This window comes from Apodemus sylvaticus, chromosome 22, assembly GCF_947179515.1.
Source record: "Apodemus sylvaticus chromosome 22, mApoSyl1.1, whole genome shotgun sequence".
NCBI classification, from domain to species: Eukaryota; Metazoa; Chordata; class Mammalia; order Rodentia; family Muridae; genus Apodemus; species Apodemus sylvaticus.
Genome location: NC_067493.1, coordinates 51,740,249 through 51,762,190, shown reverse-complemented (window position 1 = coordinate 51,762,190; position 21,942 = coordinate 51,740,249). Strand labels below are relative to the sequence as shown.

Here is a 21,942-nt window from a genome sequence, read left to right as displayed (position 1 = left end):
CTCGCTCGAATTCTAGGCTTCCACTTTAGATGCTGCCAGAGCGCCCACCCCCATCCTGCCTGGCATCGGGTTTTAGTCCCGCGTCCCATCAGCTTCGTGTTCCCCACTGCCCCATGTCTCCTTAGCTCTCAGCCTTCCTCACGTTCCCCAGGTCCCAGCGTCCCCTCAGTCTCACATCCCCTCAGCCCTGAGTCCCCTAAGCCCGGTGTTCACACCGCTTCCTGTTCCCTCACTCTCACGCCCTCTCACCCCGGGCTCCCCTGGAACCCAGTGTCCCCAGTCCCACTCCGTGTCCCCTCAGCCCTGCTTCCCCCCGACTCCGCGTCCTATCAGTCTGGCGTTCCCCCAGTTCCGTGTTCCCCCCGGCCTCGCGTCCCCCTGGCCCAGTGTTCCCCCCAGCCAGGCATCCCCCAGCTCCTTGTCCCATCAGTACGGCGTTCCCCTGGCACTGTGTTCCTCCGGTCCCGCATCCCTTCAGTACGGCGTTCCCCTGGCACTGTGTTCCCCCGGTCCCGCTTCCCATCAGTGCGGCGTTCCCCTGGCCCCGTGTTCCCCCCTGCTCCGCGTCCCATCAGTGCGGCGTTCCCCTGGCCCCGTGTCCCCTCTGCACCGCTTCCTCTCGCCCCAGCGTTTCCCCAGCCCCGCGTCCTTCAGTCCGGTGTCCCGCCTCCCGTCCCCTCGGCCCTGGCGTTCCCCACAGCCCAGCGTTCCTCCGCAGCTCCGCGTCCCCGGGCCCACCCGCCGCCCCCGCAACCCTGCGTTTCCCTGCGCGCTCCCCGCCCCGGCCCCGCCCCCGCCGGCCGCCATGTGACGGGAAGCAGCTGATGGCCTCTGCGGGCGGCGGTGGCGGCGGCGGCGGGCGCGGCCGCGGCGGGGCGGGGGCGGGCGGGGAATGAAGGCCCGCGGCCCTGGGGGCTGAGGCGCCCGCCGCCTGGGGCGGGCCGCGCGTCGTCATGGAGGCCGGAGGTGAGTGCGGCCGCGGCCGGGCGGCGACCGAGGCGGGAGCGCAGCTTTGTTTCACTTTCGCTGTCAGCGGCGCCCGCCGGTCTCCTGCAGCCGCAGGGACCGGAGAGGGCGGGCGGCCGCATTCCCCGATCCCACTGGGATGGCGCCAGGCCCGGGTCGCCTGCGCCATGACCGGGCTTCTGGCCTCAGCGCCCACCGCGGCTCGGTAGTAGCGGCGGCCACTGGGTGGGTGCCTGGGAACGGGGTGGGGCCCGGGACGCTGCCCCGGGGTGACACGTCGGACCGACACCCTAGTGGGTGAGATCCAGTCCTGGCCCTGCCCTAGTCCACAGCTGTCACCAGGAAAGCTGAAAGTGAGAGCACGGGATGAACTTGCTGGCCGCCTGGAACGCGCAGAGATGCTAGGGATTGCTAGACCTGCAGCCCCTCGGGGCTTCTCCCCGAAGGGCTCGTGTCCCTGCGTCCTGCTTACGGAATAGCGGCGTGGGGTAGGGGTGGGGGCTGTTGCCAGACTACAGGGTCCCCAAATACCGGCGCTTAAAGGCAGTTTCCGTAGGGGGCTTTTCAGGAGTTAAGGCCTGGGGCTCAGACTTGCTCCAGTGAAGTTGATGCTTCACCTAGGTCTGGAGGACTCGGATGCACCCGAGGGCTTGTAGTGCCCGGTGAGTTGTTGGAAAGGCGGGTATTCCCTGGGGTGGTGTCCCCTTTGCATTTAGGAAGTGACATTTCTTTGTTTGCTGGAGCCAGGCTTTCAGGGAAAAGTGTCGCGGCAGCTCTTCTCCCGGGTTTCCATCTAGATTAGAGCCTTTCAGTATCTTCCCCATAGAATTCTGTTTAAATGGCTCCTACTGTTTTCTCCTGTGACTCTTTTTATAGCTTCCGTTCTCATTTCCATTGATGCCTTAAAGTTTTTATCACAAAGCAATCTGTGACCAGACTGCTTTTTTAACCGGAATCTGTTCCAGTGCAGAGCTTTTTCCTAGTGATTGACGGCTGTGTTGTACGGGTGCGGGCGAGCTGTTGGGAACTGCCAAGCTGTTAAAAAGGCCAGACACTAGGCCAGAGTTTTACCTTCTTTTCAAACCGAATAATGTCTATTGTAAAGGGATTACAATAGAAAACAGTAGAACGAAGGTTATAATTAATTTATTCATTCAACAAATATTGAATATCTGGTATGTGCCGGATACCCTCTAGATCCTTGCTGGCCCAGAGCAATATGAAATTTAAACGTAGACACAGTAGAGAAGCAGTTGAGATTAAAAAGGATAACATATCTAAAATATTTTAAAATGATTCACTCATGTGATGAAACAAAAATTATAGGAATGTTTTGGAGACTGAAGAATTTTTCTGTGTGGGCGTTTTAACTGCCAGTAAGTCTGCACCACGTGGTGCGTGCAGTGCCTGACGGGGCCAGAAGAGGGCGTCGGAGCCTTTGTACTAAGTTACAGATGGTTGTGAGCCGCAAGGTGGTTCTGGGAATGGAACAGCAAAACCCGGACCTAAGCTGTTACAGCAGAGCCATAGCTACCACTAAGTTTGTATAGTGTGGTGTGTACTTTATAATTTTTAAAAACTAGTCTTAGATTTGCTTTTGTATATTTTATGTGTGTGAGTGCTTTGCCCACACGTGTGTCTGTGAACCATGCATGTACCTGGTGCCTGCAGAGGCCAGAAGGCATCAGATCCCCCGAAACAGGAGTTACAGACAAATGTGAGCTACCATTTGGGTGCTGGAAATCGAGCCCAGGTCCTCCACTAGAGTAACAAGTGTTCTTAACTGCTAAGCCATCTCTCGGTTCCATGTATTATATTCTTAATAGACCTGGCACACTTCAGGTGCTCAGTCACTGCTTGTGGCTGGTAACTAGTGACAGACAGGCAAGGTGGTTTGAGGAGGAAGTAGACCCCAGATGCATGCTAACCACAAATGCAACCCAGAATCCCCTAGTGTAAAGAAAGCTAAAGGGCGGTGACTTAGTCACCCTGGTGAGTTAGGAATGTCACCAAGAAAGGTGACTTGGACACAGAGCCCTGCTTATTATGATGGAGATAGAGCTCTGAACTGATGGACTGGCCCAGCAATGCAGAGATCCCCTGGAAGGCGGCCAGGCAGCCAGGACCTCCGAGCTTACTGCCTGCGACTCTGCCTCCACCTCTGTTAATGGGGTCTCCTTGTACGGAAGAGGCCTGGGTAACTCTCCTTCCAGTCTGCCTACTGTACATATTGATGTGTTTATAGAAAGATAAGGAGGTAAAGAATATGTTCTATGAGGTGTGGGGGAGGGGTACCTCAGCGGGCCCATGCCTAGGCATCCCTTCCCCCTGAGGGACCACACACACACACACACACACACACACACACACCAGTATAGTATAGAACAGTTTATTTAGGATCTGGGGAGGGGAGTTAAGAGGGTAGTAGAGGTGGAGAAAGGCAGAGAGGAGGAGAGAGTAGAGAAGTAGAGGCTGGCCATGAAGGGGGGAAGGGAATGGAGAGAGAGGAGAGCCCAAGAGGGAACAGAGAGAGACTAGAGAGTAAGAGGGAGAGGAGGAGCCAGCAGCCCCTTCTATAGTGGGCCAGGCCTACCTGGCTGTTGCCAGGTAACTGTGAGGTGGAATTTAGACAGAATCCTAACACATATCCCTTGTTTAGTTGGAAAACCTGGAAGAGTTAGGGAGATGACAGTCAAATGGTTACAGAACTTCATTTAGTTAGGGTAATGAGTACAGTTAATAACAGCTATGTTCTTGAAAGTTGCTGACAGGTTTTTAAGAGAGTCCTCAGAAAAAATGCTAAGAATGTGAAGGAGTACAACTTAGCTCATAGCTTAACTGATCCCTCTACTACCTGTCAGTCAGCTTTTCCCTCTGTCTAGTCTGTCACGGGCATCCAGGAGGTATGCAGTGCATATTAATTTAACAAAGCCCTGACCCAGCCACAGAGGGTCACGCAGGTAGTCTCAGATGAAGCTGGATCTTCCCAGTTCTGCTTGCTTTGTTTTGAGGTTCTGCACTAATTATGGTTTTGTTTTTCAGTAGCCAAGTTTAGTTTGGGCCCAGACTCCAGGAGACAGGACTGGTTTCTTCTTTTAGAAATCTAGATTCCTGACCTGAAATAGCAAAAGTTGAAACCCCCAAATCCCAGAAATAGAGTGTGAATTCTGGGCAGGGCTAGGGTTTGAGAATGCCTCGTGAATGTTGGCTGGCACAAGCATCTTGGTAGTCTGCTGGGCTCCTCTTCCTATGGACTGAAGAGGTAGCCTGCCTCGCTATGCCTGCATTGGGAACAGTCAAGATTTGCTTCTGTGAGCAGACCTCCAAGTGCTAGGGGTGGGGAAGGGTGGGGGTGGGGAGTGGTAATGACCTCAGTTGTGAGGAGTTCTAGAAAGGAATTAATGAGGACTTGTGAAGGCACTGGATTAGGGGCCTGAGGGAGTAGTCCTTTGAGCCAGACACAATGAAGAAAAGGTGCAGCCATGGAGAGGCGGTCCTGTGAAGGGAACAGGGGAACAGCTGTGCAGCCCTGAGGTTGGAACTGACTGAGCTTAGTGCTTAGTCAGCCGAGAGAGAGAGAGAGAGAGAGAGAGAGAGAGAGAGAGAGAGAGAGAGAGAGAGAGAGAGAGAGAGAGAGAGCAGGGACCTGAGGACAGAGTCAGGGTGAGAGAGACTCCAAGCTAAGAAGTACAGAGAACAGAACGGATGAGTGGGAAGCCTGGAGAGCAGTGAGAAGATTGCCTGGTAGGCCAGGCTGTGGAGAGATCCAAGTAGCAGCCGTAGGGATGGAGAGGAAGGTTTACTGAGGCTTTTGGAGACAGACTTGAGGGAACTTGACTGTGAATTTGACCTTGGCAGTAAAAGAAATGAAGGCTGAGCCCTTTTATTTTGTGTTGACTGCCATCAGTGCCATAGGATCAGAAGAGTGTGCGGTGTGTGTGTGTGTGTGTGTGTGTGTGTGTGTGTGTAAGCGAGTCAGGTGTAAGTGTACCAGGATGGACAAAGTTTTCCCAGCCTTATCATGTTGACACACAAGCCAGAACATGTTCATATTCACAAAGAAATACTCATGGGGACCTGTGTTTGCATACTCACACATCTCTAGCAGGAGCCATTGTGTGTGTGTGTGTACAGCAGTTTAGGCTTAATGTATTAAAACCTATATCTCCATTCATCTCAAGCAATGAATGTTTTCTTTATAAAGCCAAGATATGATGCACTAAGATACTATTTGAAGTTTTAATTTCTAGCAACATACTTGATAAAATAAGATGTATCTGTTGGTTCAGTGAGATCGCTCAGGGGGTTTTCAAAGCACTTGCCACAAAAATGGAATTAATCCTTCAAACTCCTGGCAGAGGGAGAGACTGGCTCCTGGAGGCTGTCCCCAGACCTCTTCCTACACATGCCCCATGGCACGTGTTTATGCCACACATTCACAATCGTGTAAATTCTTAAAGAGACACATGTATTTTCCTATTACATACGTAGTAGAAAATGTGTGTTTTATATGTGAATCATTACCTTCTGTTTCTCCAAGATCATGCTAACATTGCTTTGCATGGATTATGTGACAGATTATTTCCCCACCAGTGAAATGAGCCAGTTCAAGCTAGATTGGATTATATTAAAGGCAGGTTTATTGGGAAGCTGCCCTCCAGTGGGCAGGTTCACTGGCTCCAAGGATTAATGCCATGGGGAGGAGTAAGGGAGAAGAGAGAGAGACAGACAGATAGACAGACAGACAGACAGACAGACAGACAGAGACAGACTCCAAAAACCCAAGATGTCTGGATTATAAAGGAAAGGGCAGTTATTACCTAGGGGAAGAGCAGCCCAGCTCCTGGGCTATCAAGTTCAGGGTTGGGAGCCGGGTATGCCAGGTAGGGACTGAGGTATCTTAGGAGAATCTGGAAGCCGGGTCTGCTTTGATATGTAAAACATGCACCTAGAAAGGATGCTGTTCCTCTAACTAGGAAAAGTTTCTCATAGTAAGGTGTATGTTGATTTCTTTGGGGCCCAAATATAAGAACATACATAAAAGCAGGCTTTGAAATATATGAAATAAAGCTTGTTTAAATGACTTTCTAAGGAGTCTTGGAGAGGTAACTCAGTTAAGAGCATTGGCTGCTGTCTTAGAGGACCTGGGTTCAATTCCCAGCACCCACACGGTGATTTAAGTTCCAGAAGATGCAACTCCCTTTTCTTGACTTTATGGACACCGCATACATATGGTACCAATGTACATGCAGGCAAAACCTCATACACATAACATGACTTTTAAAAACCACATTATTTTCACAAAGAGCGTTAGATCCCAGAACTACTGAAGTGGGATGTACTCAAAAGGTTAAAACCCCTCATTCTTCAGGCTCTGACTTGCAAGTTGGCCATGGTGTTGAGAGGACCTGTGGTTGGGATGAACAAGCTCTGCCTACTCTTAGGAGATAGAAGACGCTCTCAGAGAGGGAGGTGCAGTCATCTTGGTGGTGCGGAAAATGCTTAAGTGCTGGTCTACACGGATGTGAAATAGGTTTGGGCTTCTTTCCTTTTGAAGTAGGAAGTTAGGGGTGCTGCCTGTCAGCAGACCTAGGTGCTGTTCTCAGAAAATGAACAGGGTGTGAATGGGAAAGGGGCAGGGCTTAGTGCTGGGGTGTGGCTGCAGACCCTGGGCTCAGGCTGTTGGGAACCTTGGGATATATTTGCTGTGTGTTTTCAGCTTTGGAGGGGTCCTTGGGGATACAAGAATGACTTAGTAGTCACTTAGATCAGATTAAACCAGGGCTAAGAGGACTGTGTGAAGTAGGACGTGGAGCCAGTAAGTCTGCTCTAGAAGTAAGTGAGGAGGGATCTGGGCATGAGAAGGAACCATTGAATCGAAGGCCCCAGGTTCCTTTTAGGGGAACGTGAACATTCATTGGAGACACAGCTGCCTCACACTTTCTTCCTGCCCAGGCATTCACAGGAAAAGGAGACTTTCCTTCATTCACCAAGTCCACGCCACACCAAGGCGCTCTGAGTCACACATGGGGAGGGTTGCCACTGAGTAACCGCAGAGGAATGTAGCCTGTGGCTACTGTTACTGCCCTAGGTCATTTAACCCTCAGTCTCTCCCTCAGTCTTGGGCAGACAGCAGCTTCCCTGTCTGGTGACGGTCAGGCTGGAGTGTGTGTTCTCAAGTATGATCTCTCCTTTCCCAGAGGAACCTCTGCTGCTGGCTGAACTCAAGCCTGGGCGCCCCCACCAGTTTGATTGGAAGTCAAGCTGTGAGACCTGGAGCGTGGCTTTCTCTCCAGATGGTTCCTGGTTCGCCTGGTCTCAAGGACACTGCGTGGTCAAGCTGGTCCCCTGGCCCTTAGAGAAACAGTTGTAAGTCCTCTTTAGACCGTGGGGAATGAAGGAGGCCCACGGCAGGGAATTGGGTACTTTCCCAGGCTGTTCCCTAGTCTTTGGGGGTCTTCCAAGATTTGTTGGGCAAAGAAAGTCTGAACAGTTGAGGGCTTGATCCAGCACCCCACATTGTGGACACAGGGAACTGGGTCTGTAGAGAGTGTGTTGGCCTGGTACTGAATCTTTGAACAGCTTTCTTTATTGAGCTAGAAGTGATACCCCATACAGTTTGTCCACGTGAAGTATATAGCGCTGGCTGTGCTCCGTGACCTTGTAGTCAGCACCAGGGAGCTAGATGGAGGTCAGGGGACCACCAGGTGAAGGGCAGCCTGCACTAGGTGTGACTCTGCCTCAAAGGAGAGTCTACAGAGTGTGCACGGCAGCGTCTGCACAGAGAGAGCTGTGTGCCTGCAACCACACCCACAGCCGGTTCTCCAGCATTGGCACTGCCTCAGAGAGATGGCTGTCTCATCGTCCTCCATGGTTTGACCTGGAAGCTTCTGTGTCCTGTGCCCCACTGGGGGCTCCCCTGCCCAGGGCTCTTTTCTGGGATATCTCTGCATGGGACTCTCTTAACTAAGCTCCGAATGGTGCCTGGCAGTTCGTGCGTGCTCGCAATGTTCTCTTGTGTTTCCTGCAAAGTGACATTGTACTAGTGTGAGATGCCAGGCTCAGTTGACAGGGTTTTTGCTTTTTATCTGCTCTGAATGTTTTTGGACAGGTCTATGTAGGCGTGTATGTCCAGGGTTAGACTGAGGGAGTGGATGGAGGCAGTTTTCACAGTGGTGGTAGTTACATGTGACCCCACAGGGTCTTGGGTTTGAAATGCGAGGCTTCCCGAGACAATGGACTGTGGTCCTTGCTTAGTTCTAGCCTGGCCCTCCTGGTGCGAGGTGGACTCTGATGTGCATTGCCTCCCTGCTACCTGTAGAGCCTTTTCCTGTGCTAATGGATCTCTGTGGCCTTCCTTCTGAGAACTCCTGCTCCCCAGAGCTCTGGCAGTTTTCTAACTGGGGCTTTGTTTCCTTTGTGTTTGCTTTTCCCTTGATTTTCTAACCTAGTTTGTTTCCTGTACCGTGTTTCTCCTGGTTGATGGTCTTCCTTCCACCGTAGGTGTTTATTTATTCGGTTGAGGCTGGGCTTCTTTATTTGTTCAGCCTGTATGCATGTTTTCATTGTAAATCTTCTTCATTTGGCACTGCTCAGAGGCAGAGAATCCAGAAGTACGTGAAGCTTGTACATCAGTGCCAGGCTCTCAGCATTTCACATCAGTAATGTTTAGGTGCCCTTCGTGGGAAGCTGCTGCTTTGAGACTGGTAATGCCACCAAGAGCCTTGACTGTCCTAAGATAGCACCACATTGCCGCACTGCCTGCTGCACTGCTGCGGAGGAAGGGGCAAGTTACACAGTCCCCACTTCCTGGAACCTAATTCCCAAGAGTCTTTGGGCTGTCCAAAGTGGGGGCCCTCTGAGGTGACTGGTGTTGGGCTGCGTCCGTGTGGTGTGTGGCTCACATGAAAGGTGAGTTGGCTGAGTTGAACAGGAAAGGAAGGGCAAGGTAGTTCTCTCTGAATGTGTTACATTTTGTAAAGAGAGCCAGAGCCTCTTTGTACCTGGGTTTGAGTCTAGGGTCAGCTTGTTGTCTGAAAAGTCTTGTTGTTGTTATTTTCCTCTAGAGTACTCTTACTCTTGATTACATACATCATTGCAGGCAAAGACAGCCTTCTTCTGATAACCAAAACAAGCTGGGAAGGGCTGTTTGAATGTTAGGGGTTGTCCTGTGTCATTTACCAAAACAAGAAATGTACTCACTAGAATGTTAAATGAGAACTTACTGGTTTGGGGAAATAGCACAGGTTTTGAAGAACGCTAATCGGTGCAATCCAAGCAGATGACTTCTTTTTAAAAGCAGCCAGGCCTCAGCCACTGAGCAAGGCACTAGAATAGGATGCAGCTCAGCTCATGGTGAGGGGCTTCTTCTGAGCATGAGAGCCTCTGGTTTCCATCCCTCCTGAAAAGAAGACAAACAGGAAAACAAGCCACAGCCCCATGGGCGCCCGCAGTAAAGGCTGCCGTGTGCAGTCGTGGCCTTGCACGAGATAGGTGTGTACAGTAGAACAGTGTGTGATATGACCCATGGGACTTTCTCAGAAGTGAGTACACAGCACTTCCTAGGGACTTGTTTGTTTGCTATGGTTAAAGTCTGCTTGGACAGTGAGCTGTCCTGTCCAGTGCTGGACCTTGGACCAGGCCTCTGTGTAAGTGCTCTGTCACACAGCTATGGTCCAGGCTGAGTAGTTTTCATTACTTATTTCTGGATCTCCTATTGTCTCTTGCATTCGTAAGTTACTGTAATTGTTAGTGGCACCATTCTGTTCGTGCTGGGGGTGTCTGACCTCGTCTGCTTGTTTATTCATGTGTTGGCACAACAGGTGACCCGTGTGAGAAAGTACTCTAACTGAGTACACCCCAGCCCTGAATAGTTACGCACCTGGTTTTCTGAGACAGGGTCTCTCTGTGTTGCCTAATTGTCCTGGAACTTGGTATATAGACCAGGCTGGCCTCAGACTCCCAGAGAGTCAAGTGCTGGGATTAGAGGTGTGAGGGCCCCTCACCCCAGCTGTTAGACATTTTTTAAAAAACCCTATTAGCCAGGCATGGTGAAGCATGCTTTAGTGGGAGCACTCAGAGGCAGTGGTCTGTATACCAAGTTGCAAGTCAGCCAGAGTTACACAACAGAGTCCTGGTCCCATTTCATTCTATTAGAAAATGCTTCTGTTAGTGAGCGGTTCCTGCCATCCACCAATCGTGCACACTACTTTCAAGAATAATGATTTGAATAACAAAGAAAATTGCTTGCACGTGCGAGTGCATGTACAAACATGGAAGGCAGAGGACAGCTGCAGTGTTAGTTCTCTTTCCACCTTTTGGGTCCCAGGCATCAAGCTCGGGCTGTCCCCGTGACAGCAAGCTCCTGTGCTGCCGAGCCGGTTCATCTGCCCCAGCCTTGAGAAACTTTAATTCGAGTGAAGTCAGTTTCTGCTGGAGCAGTGTTCTCAACCCTCCTGCTGCTCCACTCTTTAATGCAGTTAGTTCCTCATGTCGTGGTGACCCCCCAACCATAAAGTTATTTTCACTGCTACTCCATAACTGTAACTTTGCTACTGTTAGGAGTTGTAATATAAATCTCTGTGTTTCCCAGTAGGGCTTAGGCCACCCAGTGAAAGGTTTGTCTGACCCCCAGGGGGATTCGAGGGACAGGTTGAAAAGCATTGTAGAACCTCCTGTTCCATTAGCACCCTCTTCTAAGCATCCACCCTGCCTTCCTCCTGGGCGTCTGTCTGTCTGTCCTGTGGCACACTGGCTCAGTAGCACGCGTAGGCACCCAGAGTGTTTTCTGTGCGCTGGGCTAGGATGCGCTTGCGGAGAACACCTCTGACCTGGTGACCCAACCAAGGAAATTGCTCTAAAGCAGTGGCTTCAGTGCAGGCCTGCGCCACTCATCCGTGCTTCTGTCACTGAAGAGCCCACTCTGACAGTGAGACAGTACTGCTTGTGATGCTGTGACTGTCCTAGTTTATGTAGGTCACTTTAGGATCCCCAAGGACAAACTGCAAAGTTCTCAAGAACATAGATAGATAGCTCTTTACTGAGCCACGGTGACCTTCCCTTTCTAGAAAGACCCATGTTAAGTGAAACAATCCATAAATACTCCTCATTCCTTTGGTGAAGTGGGAAGATGTGCCCTTCATTCAGATACAGAAGCAAGAGCTCTATTTTTAAAAACCGCTAAAGGTTCTAAGCTGTTTCATCCCTCCTGTGGCCTGTTCCTTTCTTTTCTGAGACAAGGTCTCTCTATTTGGTCTAGACTGGTCTCAAACTACTGAGCCTCCTGCATGAGCCTCCTGGGTGCTAGGATTACAGGTGGGCAGGACTCCACACCTACCTCTGTGGCCCCTTTTTTGGCTTTGTTTTGTTTTTTGTTTGTTTCAAGACAGGGTTTCTCTGTGTAGCTCTGGCTAGCCTAGAACTCACTCTGTAGAACAGGCTGGTATCAAACTCAGATCTGCCTGACATTACCTCCCAATCACTGGTGTTAAAGGTATGTCTTTTGTGGCCTGCTTTTCCCAATAAGAAACTCTGGTCCCTGTGGCAGGATCAGGCAGGTGTGGGCAGTGTGGACAAGACAGTGCTGGGTGTGGATTGGTCAGGACCCATGACAGAGGCCTGACGATGGACAATCTGATTTCGGTGTCTGATCCCCGGGTGAGGTGCTTCACCTCTGGAACCTGAATTAACATGGCAGAGGAGGGCTGGGACCACTGATGGCCTCCAGAGTTCTGTGTGGCCTTGTCCCCCAGCTCACCAGTGCTGTTTTAATCTAAAACAGCAATCTCTCTCCAAATAATGGCTCCCTAGGCTGGGTGGGCCAGATTTGCCCTCCTGTCCAGATCCTTCAGTATTGCACTGTGTACTGAAATGAGGGGCCAGGGTTCCAGCAAAACCTCTGTCTTTAAAATCCCTGTCAGTGGTTGGGAATGGACTGGCACATCTCTAACCTTAGCTCTCGGGAGGCAGAGACAGGCAGATCTCTGTGAGCTCTAGGCTACCAGGACTATATGGTAAGACCCTGTCTCAAAAAACAAACAAATCCTGTTATTTCCTACAACATTGGTAAACCCAGAAGACATCATAAGGAGTAACATAAGGTAGGCTCAAAGACACGCATACGACCTTTTCCTGTGTGGCGTCTTGGGCAGAAAAGTCTCAGTAGCCAGGGGTACGGTGCTGGCTACCAAGGATGAGGGTGGCAAATGGCCAGATGCTGGCAGGACCAGAGCCCTGGTGGCAGGGTGAGTTTTGTGACTGTCCCCTTGGGAAGTGATCCAGGAGAGGTTTTCTGATGCTCTGTAGTAGCACATGTGAGGGAGGAGTGATGAGGCACTCGCCCTTTGTCTCTGTACATCACACATGCACACCAGCATGCAGTACACTCTAACTGTAGATGGTTTCCATCAACACATGGCGACTGTAAGACATAACAAGTAAAAGAATTGTTGGAGCAAAGGCAGAAACAGCCAGCCTGGGTGTGTGCCGCAGACCTCCAGTGTAGGCTGGAGAGTCTGCATTCTCCAGGTGAGCTTGTTGCTGTTTTAAAATGTCCTATGCAGTTGGCAGCAATGGGGTTTAGTACAACAGTTCAGAACAAGTGACTCTAAAGCAGTTCTGGCATGTGTGCTGCTGGGACCAGAGTTTTTCATGGAGTAAAGCTGAGCTTGCCTGAGATCTGCAGCCCTCATCCGGTTTCCTCCGAATGAGTATACAAAAACAATCAGCAGAGCCCAGAAATGTGGAGCGTGCTGTTTGCTGGGCAGGTGTACTTTGAGGACTAGTGAACGTGTCTACTCAGCCTGTGCCATGTGACCATACTGGGTACAGTAGTGGGCAGGGCCTTGGGCCTGGGCCTGAGCTTCACTCTCCTGGCCTTGTCTCCCAGGGATGGGGAAGGTCAGGGCTGAGATGAGAGATTCCCAAGGGCAGTGCCCTGTGAGCTGTGTGGTGGTTGACTGTTCTGTGGATGGTCTCGAGCTAGATGTCCATCACGGAGGCAGGTAGAGGAGCCTCAGGATTACCTGGGCTGTAGTGTGTGGGGGCAGCCTTCAGTCCCTAAGTACCACATGGGCTGTAGTGGCAGACAGGGGTCACTTCAGTCTCCTTTAGAGTGTCTGAGCTGGAGGCATGCGTGACGGGCAGGGGACAGCAGAAAGAAAGGAGAAAGGACTCAGGTTCTGCTCTCTGTCCTGCTTCTAAACGCCCACTGTTACACACTTCCTCATGGGGAAAGTGCTTGCTTCTCTCTAGGACTGAAACCAGGAGGCCTTCCTGAGCAAGCACGTGGCTCCCACAAGGCAGGTCGCCCCATTTCAGGGCTGTTGCAAGCTGGATGAGCCAAAGAAGTAAAGGCCATGTCCCCCCTGCATTCCCAAAGGAACAGAGGCCATTCCAGAGCTCACCGAATGCCACAAGTAGCTTCTAGGAATGGGTCTGGCTGGCCAGGTGGTGATGTGTGACAACTGCCGATTCAGTCAGAAATGTCTGCTTTGCCCAGTATCCCTAAAGGATTCGAAGCCAAAAGCCGAAGCAGCAAGAGCGAGTCGAAAGGCCGGGGCAGTCTGAAGGAGAAGACGCTGGACTGTGGCCAGATCGTGTGGGGGCTGGCCTTCAGCCCGTGGCCCTCCCCACCCAGCAGGAAGCTCTGGGCGCGGCACCATCCCCAGACGCCTGATGTCTCTTGCCTGATCCTGGCCACAGGTCTCAACGATGGACAGATCAAGATTTGGGAGGTACAGACAGGTAGGTCTTTCTGGCTAGTACTAGGTCCAGGGAGGGTGTCCTTGATTGTGGTCACCCACCGCCAGTGGTAAGTGGGCACCAGTCAGCGAGTCTGCCTGCACCTTACACTGACCTGTTCCCTCCAGGGCTCCTGCTTCTGAATCTTTCTGGCCACCAAGATGTTGTGAGGGATCTGAGCTTCACACCCAGTGGCAGTTTGATTTTGGTCTCTGCATCCCGGGATAAGACTCTTCGCATTTGGGACCTGAATAAACACGGTAGGGGGAGGAGCCGAGCCCGTTGGTCCTTTGCTGACTGCTGCCTTCACCTCAGCAGGGCCATTTTACTATCAGAGTTCACTGTACAGCTGTCCTCTCGGGACACCAACACCTGAGTGCTTGTGCCTTATAGTAAGCGGCCATAGTAGCTTCACAGAACCTACATCTTCCTAAGCGCTGAGTCTCGAGGGCTTGCAGTCCCCAGTGTGGTGTAAATGCTCTGAGGACAGTGGCACCACTGAGAAGACCAGATTCAATACATTTTAATTTACTATTATTAAATACTACTTATTTATTATTATTTATTATTAAATAATATTATAAATACTATTATTAAATAGCCCCAGGGTGTGTGGGGGCTAACACATGCACAGCCTGCGTGTGGAGGCCAGAGACCAGCGCCAGCTTCCAGGACCGAGTTCTCTCCTCCGGTTCATCTGTGGGGAAACGACGGCCATAAACCCCTTTCCTCTCACTATTCAGGGCCTCACCAGAGCTGTGTAGGACTCTGCAGTACATAGCTGTGTGAGCAGAATGCTATAAAAACTGACCACCTGCAGGGAGACAGTTACTCTAGGCTGAGATCCTTCGTCAGAAAGACCCCTGCATTATTCTCAGGAAGCCCCCAGCCAGACTGCTTTCAGACCCAGGGCTCCTGGCCACAGGAGGCAGCACTGTCCTCCCAGGGACACACTGCAGGGTCTGGAGAGGTTAGAAATGGCTTCTCATGGGGTGCTGGCCAGCATCTGGAATGCACGGGCTAGCTAATGAGGGAGCCCTCAGACCTGTTCTGGCGCACATACATCTAGGGGCAGCTGCACATTCAGAATGTGCTTTCCTGTGATGGATACACATTGATCCGCAGCCAGCCCACCTACCCATGAACACAGACTGCACGCTCATGGCTTTATTGTGACTCACCGTAGGTAGAAAACAAATTTTTTGAAGGATGTCCAGGTTGGCAAATAGCTCAGTGGTGAGTGAATTTGCAGCTAAGCATGATGACCTGAGTTCCGTCCGCAAACGCACATGGTAGAGAGAAGAAATGGCTAAGGAGGCAGTCCTACAAGAGCAAACTCCCTGACAGGGAGACTGGGCTGTGCACGCTGTGCTGGCCATCCTGCCTCCCATCAGGGGGCATTTCCCTACCTCCTCAGCACTGAGGATGTCCTAGTGTGGACTCCAGGTGCACGCCACAGCCTGGTGGCCTGAGCAGCAGACAGCTACTTCTGTCCAGAGGCCAGAATTCTTAAGACCGAGGGGCTAGCATATGGCTGATGACGGGGAGCTCACTCTAGCCCACAGATGGCTATGTCACAAGACACACGGGACTCTCTAGGTTTGCTGTCTTGCGTAAAGCACTGTTCCCGTTCCTGAGGGCTCCCAACAATGTAATCTCAGAGACCCCATTCCAAGTGGACATGATGTATGCATCCTATGAATTTTGGAGGTCTCCACAATCCATAGCAGCTTGTAGATAAACAGTTACAGAGGTGTTTAGAGTGTCCAAACTCCTCTCCTTGATCAAACTCCTTGATCACTAAGAGATACTGCCCCTTCCCTGCCTCCCAGTGATTTCTGTCTGGAATGGGAGTGTAAAACCAAGCAGATGAAGATGGGCCTGCTAGCAAGGACCTGTGGCAGTCTGGGCCTGCCTGAGTTAGACACATTACAGCTAAGCTACCCACCAGCACCAGACCTGCTGTACTTTTAAGACAGGGTCTTTCTGTGTATTGCTGACTAGCCTCAAACTCTCTGCATAGACCAAATTAGCATTTGACTCAGATCTCCTACCTCTGCCTTGCAAGTGCTGGGATTAAGGGCTTAAACCACTATACCCAGCTCCATCTCCACCATATTTCATGATGGGTGTGAAGATCTTCCTCACCATATGGCTTAGCCTAGGTTGAACCTGGACTTCATTGGAAGTTTTCCTCCTCCCAAATGCAAGACTAGAGGCCTGAGCATCCCTGCTGGGAAGTTTTTGAGGGGAGACTCAGTAAATCCCTTGCTGATGGGGAGAGTAGACTAGGTGGGTGGAACAAAGTGGACTTGGGCATCTCTTTTTTGTTTTTTAAGGTTTATGTATATTTAATGAGAATGTATGCATACCATGTATGTGCCTGGTACTCATAGAGGCCAGAAGGAGGTGTCAGATTCCTTGAAGTTGGAGTTAAAGATGGGTGTGAGCTGACATTTGGATGCTGGGAACCAAACCTAGGTCCTCTACAAATACAGCAAGTATCTCTGAGCTATCTCTCCAGTCCTGAGTAGGGCTTTCCAACAAGAGGACAAGATGTGTTACCGGGTATTAGGCATTGTCCTGCTAACCTGACTTGGCATTATACATTCAGTTATGACAGCTAGGTTGCCATCGACGAAGCATAGCTGCCGACAGACTAGTCACTTACAGCCACATGTGCCCAGGAATCTGTGAGTTCTTTTTTTTTTTTTTAAAGATTTATTTATTATATGTAAGTACACTGTAGCTGTCTTCAGACACTCCAGAAGAGGGCGTCAGATCTTGTTACAGGTGGTTGTGAGCTGGGAACTGAACTCAGTACCTCTGGAAGGGCAGTCAGTGCTCTTACCCGCTGAGCCACCTCTCCAGCCCCCGAATCTGTGAGTTCTTATGTTTCTTGCTCAGCTTTCCACATATGTTCTGGCCTTATGTGCCTGTGCCTTGCTTACATCTTTTCACATGCCTTGAAGTTGGTAACCCGTGCCCAGAACCCAGGACATCTCTGTCCACAGTTGCAGTTTCTGCTTGAGAACGCACTGCTGAACACGCACACATTGGGTTTGAAGTCATTTCACAAGAATAGACTTTATTCCTCCTCTTTTCACCGGTATTTTGCAGTTTTCATTAAGCAATGCCCCGCGTGGGGAAGTTTCTATTCCTTCTGGAGCACAGGCTGGGCATTCACCCCATCGACTCACTCATTCTCATGTGGGCCAGCCTTGGAGTTTGGGAAAGCCCAGGCCTGCGAGGATGATGCGCACGCAGCACCTGACCATACCCTGAGCACGGTGCAGTGGCACTCGCAACCAGGGCTCTGACCACAGAGCGCATGCCTCTGATGACGGTCCTACAGCGTGCTTGAACAGACTTCCTTAGGGACTTTGAGAGGCTGTCAAGCCTGGATGTGCCCACTGTGAGTGGCCACAGTGCTGGTTCTAGAGGAGGCTGTCCTCACCTGCAGACTGGAGAAAGCTGCAGGGACGAGCACCCTTGCCTTTTCAGCTGCTGCAGTCCTAGACCGCAGGGGTTTCCTTTCCCCTTTGATTTCCAAGTGTTTGTCAGTCTTGTCCTGCACTGGAATGTGGGTCTTTTGCCTCGCTGAGACCTAGAGGGCTTTACTGGTCTTTGATCTCCGAGGACTGACGGCCTCTGTTCTTGTCCGGCAGGTAAGCAGATCCAGGTGTTATCCGGCCATGTGCAGTGGGTTTACTGCTGCTCCGTCTCCCCTGACTGTAGCATGCTGTGCTCTGCAGCCGGTGAGAAGTCGGTAAGCCTCCAGTGTGTGTGTGTGTGCGTGTGCGTGCGTGCGTGCTTGGGCCACAGTCCATCTGCTAGTGTCCCAGCAGAGGCAGGCTGGCTGGCTCTGCCCCCTACTCACCATTCAGGAGGCTGGGGCATGGACATGACTGTGGAGAGGAGGCTGTGGAAGTGGGTGCTTCATCTCTGGAGGAAGTTCCTTTTCTGGAATGGTGAAGTGCAGTATTTTCAGACCTTTTGTTCCATGTTTGAGTCCAGGATTTTAAAAACTACATCCCACACCCAGACCTTAATTTGTCTCTTTAGTTTGACTCCATGTGATTAGAATTCCAGTTCAAACCCTGACAATAGCAGTGCTGGTCTGTTGTGTTCTAAACATATTGGAGCCCAGGCAGTCTGGAGAGGTGGTTTCTCCTCTGCTTGCGTAACCTAACTGATCTCGGATGTGACAGTTTTGAAGGGGTCACTTCTTGGCATAGCTCAGGAACTTGATCATGAAAGTGAAGCACTTTCCTTTTCTTTGTGTTCTGGAGACAGGATAGCCTAACCCAGACTGACCCTGAACTCCTGATCCTCCTACCTGCACCCCCAGGCCCATTTTATGCAGTGCTAGTATGGAACTCAGGGCTTTGTGAAGTGCTCAGCAAGCTCTCTACTAACTGAGCCACATCTCTACCCTCAAAGGGTTTTGTAAAGATAAAAAAGGGAATCCTATTATGATGTTTCTCATCAAGGTTTAAAGTTAGGAGCTAGGTCAGACACAGTCATGGGCCACATTTCCAGGATTCTTAAGCAAGGTATTGAAAGTCTGGGAAGGGGCTGGAGAGATGGCTCAGCGGTTAAGAGCACCGACTGCTCTTCCAAAGGTCCTGAGTTCAATTCCCAGCAACCACATGGTGGCTCACAACCATCTATAAAGGTATCTGATGCCCTCTTCTAGTGTGTCTGGAAACAGCTACATTGTACTCATACAAATAAAATAATTAGAAAAAAAAAAAGTAAGTCTGGGAAGGGTGCTGCTGCTTGGTCCCCTTGGTCCCCTGCTCACATCTGATCCTTTGCTTGGCTTCAAGAGGAATAAGCTGTCATCGCAGAGGTCTCCTTCAGGTCTGCTACCCCATCTCAAGCAGGGATCAGAAAGCAGTGTGATGCTGGGTGGTGGCGCACGCCTTTAATCCCAGTACTCGGGAGGCAGAGGCAGGCATATTTCTGAGTTTGAGGCCAGCCTGGTCTACAGAGTGAGTTCCAGGACAGCCAAAGCTACACAGAGAAACCCTGTCTCGGGGGAAAGAAAAAAAAAGTGTGAAATGTTGAGTAGGCAGCCTTCTGTAGGCTAGCCATTTGCAAGCCTTTAAGGGCTTACTTAAACCTGCATAAAGGGTCCACTATGGGGAGGGCGGTAGAAACAGAGAACTTAACTTTCCTGAGGGGCAGGCTCAGGCTTTGTCTGTCACTGGTGTCTAAGCGCCTTGCTTCTACCCCTCACAAGACTCCTTTCTGTCCTGTTGCAGGTCTTTCTGTGGAGTATGCGGTCCTACACACTAATCCGGAAACTAGAAGGCCACCAAAGCAGTGTTGTCTCCTGTGATTTCTCTCCCGATTCCGCCTTGCTTGTTACAGCTTCGTATGACACCAGTGTGATTATGTGGGACCCCTACACTGGCGAGAGGCTGAGGTCACTTCAGTAAGGACCTTGTAGGGTTATGCACATTACATTGGAGTCTGCCGGGGGCGGGGGGAGCAGCTGGGATTGAAGAGCGCAGTTGGCTCAGTGCTTTTCCATGTAGAGCTCTCTTCAAGGCATACAAAGCTAGTGGCTGTTTCTACCTGTTAACTGTAGCACCATGTCCAGAGTGACTCTCAGCTGTGACCTCCAGGATAAATCCCCTGCCCTCACCAGCTTGCTCCATTTTCTCCTCCGTTTCTTTTGTTTCAGAAGCAGATGATAGTAGTTCTATAATTATCACAGATCAGCCTAAAAAGTCAGTTTTCAAGTGGACCTGACCTACTTTACATAAGGAAACTAGCACAAGAAGTTGTTGGGAACCCTTCTGACATCTCAGGACACTTGAAGCATTCAAGGAACCTTGTTTTCCAGTGTGCAGTTGCTAGTTTTACACAAGTACAGGCCAGAGCATCTGGTGTGCTGCCTACAGATGAGGATTCTGGGGGAGGGAAGCCGGCATCCCAGACCCACTGTTCTTTCTTTCTAGTCACACTCAGCTTGACTCCGCCATGGATGACAGTGATGTCCATATGAGCTCCCTGAGGTCTGTGTGCTTCTCACCTGAAGGCTTGCATCTTGCTACCGTGGCAGATGACAGGTAAGGAGCTTAGAGCTGGCTGCCTTAGAGCTGGCATCCTCTTGCTGACCCCCAGCTCTGCTCACTTGTCCACTGTTCTCCCGTCCAGGCTCCTCAGGATCTGGGCTCTGGAACTGAAGGCTCCAGTTGCCTTTGCGCCCATGACCAATGGTCTCTGCTGCACATTCTTCCCACATGGTGGAGTTATTGCCACGGGGTATGTATCTTCACTGAACAGATGGGCAGCAGTGTGTACACCGTGAAGAACTGTGTAGAATAGTAATGTCCTCTGTAGATGTTAGTGGTCAATGTAAATGCAAGGAGAGGCCTATAGACAGTCCACGTTAGCCGAATGGTCAGTCCCACAAGGAGCTGTAAGATACGGTGAGGCCATTTTCATACGGGAAGGCTACAGCTGAGGTCACTATATAGATCACATTTGTAATTGGTACGTGGCCGTTACTGTGTGAAGTTAGGACTTTCTCGTGCCAGGATATTGTCATCAAGGTGGTTTTGGACAGTCTCAAAACTCCCTTGTCTGGAGTTCCTGGGTTTGGGTTCTCACCCAACTTTAATCTTATGAGCAGTTGGGACCACAGGCATGGGCCACATCCTGGCTTCTAAGAATCCAACCACACAGCAGTCATTGCCCAGCAGTTTGCAGCTTCCTAGTCAGTCATCACCCACTCCAGCTTCTGGAGTCTCCACTTCAGGTCACCCCAGACCCACTGTCTATTATAATGAAAATGGCTCCCTGGGGCTGCTAAGCACTGGTCTCTGTTGTTTTAGGACTAGAGACGGCCATGTCCAGTTCTGGACAGCTCCCCGGGTCCTGTCGTCACTGAAGCACTTATGCAGGAAAGCCCTCCGCAGTTTCCTGACAACCTATCAAGTCCTCGCACTGCCAATCCCCAAGAAAATGAAAGAGTTCCTCACGTACAGGACTTTCTAGCAGTGCCAGCCACCCCACCTCCTGCAGCAGAAGCAGTACAAGGGACTGGCTAGGGTGGAGCCAGGCAGACCACACTGGACCAGTGTGGGCCTTCCTCCCATGGCACGGCAAGTAGGTCTGAGTGACCCCACTCCTGTGGTGCTGGCCTTACCTCGTCGTCATCCGTGGTGAGCAGCCTTTGTCAGTCTAGTTGTGTTGAAGCCAAGTGCAGTTGTGGATGTTGTTTGGGTAATAAAGGCACTTCCTTAGCTGGGAAGTGCCTCTGCCTGTTTCCAGTCAGTGGCCAGATGGTCTCAAGTCCTCCGTTCTGGTCAGAGGACTTGGGTGTTTGGTTCCTTGCTCAGCTGCATGAGGACTGGACTGTGCTCCTCACCAGTACACTAGTACCGGCTCTTATTTTCCTGTAAACAGTGGTGTGCATGTGTAGGAAATGACAGGCGAGTGTATCAGGTCATAGAGGTGCTCCTCAAGTGCATGACGGTCAGAGGGCCATCTATCAGCATCATTATTTCTTTGTACTTTCTCAGCAGATAGTAAGGTACAGCTGTTTTCTCTATGTCTCTAAGAACCAGAGTTCTTAAGTGGCCCGGTTGTGTGGAGTCAGTGCTGACATCACTGGCTTGTGCTGTCACGTGTTTGTCTATGCTGCTTGACCTCACGGGATTTACCTTCCAGTTCAACTGCCCAAACAGACAGCCCCTTCTAAGCACCGTTATGACAGCGGTAGCAGCTACCTATTCAAGACGCCTCACACAAAATCTGCCTTAGGAAAGTTAATATATTTTAAATTATTTTAAAAGAAACTCAACATCTTATTCTTTGGCCTTTCTTAATTGATGCTTTATGGAGGCAGTGTTAACATTGTACAGTGTGTGCATAGAGGAGTCTCCTCTATTATTTGACGAAGAGCATTGCAAAATGAGGCTTTCATTGAAGGGAGAAAAGAGAAAAAGAAAAAAGGAAAAAAAAGCCTGTCTCTGTTCTCTTTTTTCCTCATTAAGATGTAAAAAAAAAAAAAAAAAATCCTTTAAACCAAGCACCAAGAGGAGAGCAGGACGCCAGTGGCTGCTCCGCCATGTGGCTGAGATGCCACCACCAGCACCGCGGCTTGGCTGCAACCTCAGCCTCAGCTTAAAACCTGAGGAGCAAGCTGTTCACTGACAAGAAAATAGATTTCTCCCTTTAACAGCACAGACTGAAACCATCTCCTCCTGAGATGCA

At 50.7% G+C, this 21,942-nt stretch overlaps 1 protein-coding gene across 3 annotated transcripts; it reads left to right on the top strand.

The window, feature by feature from the left end:
• The first annotated feature begins 805 nt into the window (after positions 1-805).
• Positions 806-21,529, top strand: Wsb2 (WD repeat and SOCS box containing 2). 3 transcript variants are annotated; one of them, XM_052167685.1, is made up of 9 exons: positions 810-966; positions 7,167-7,335; positions 13,466-13,710; positions 13,836-13,967; positions 17,376-17,476; positions 18,978-19,150; positions 19,680-19,790; positions 19,879-19,986; positions 20,559-21,529. In XM_052167685.1, the coding sequence occupies exons 1-9, from the start codon at positions 954-956 to the stop codon at positions 20,719-20,721; spliced, it is 1,215 nt and encodes a 404-aa protein (XP_052023645.1). In that variant the 5' UTR covers positions 810-953; the 3' UTR covers positions 20,722-21,529. The 3 variants fall into 3 exon arrangements, with proteins under 3 accessions (XP_052023646.1, XP_052023645.1, XP_052023644.1); XM_052167686.1 differs by lacking the exon at positions 13,836-13,967 and having other exon boundaries at positions 806-966; XM_052167684.1 differs by lacking the exon at positions 810-966 and having other exon boundaries at positions 7,133-7,335.
• The last annotated feature ends 413 nt before the right edge of the window (positions 21,530-21,942 follow it).

Bases quoted from the DNA above. Each gene is read 5' to 3' on its own strand.
- Wsb2 (XM_052167684.1), top strand. From the start codon at position 7,148: ATGATCTCTCCTTTCCCAGAGGAACCTCTGCTGCTGGCTGAACTCAAG. The intron at 17,477-18,977 runs GTAAGCCTCCAG...GTCCTGTTGCAG, and splicing joins CTGCAGCCGGTGAGAAGTCG to GTCTTTCTGTGGAGTATGCG. The intron at 19,151-19,679 runs GTAAGGACCTTG...CTTTCTTTCTAG, and splicing joins GAGAGGCTGAGGTCACTTCA to TCACACTCAGCTTGACTCCG.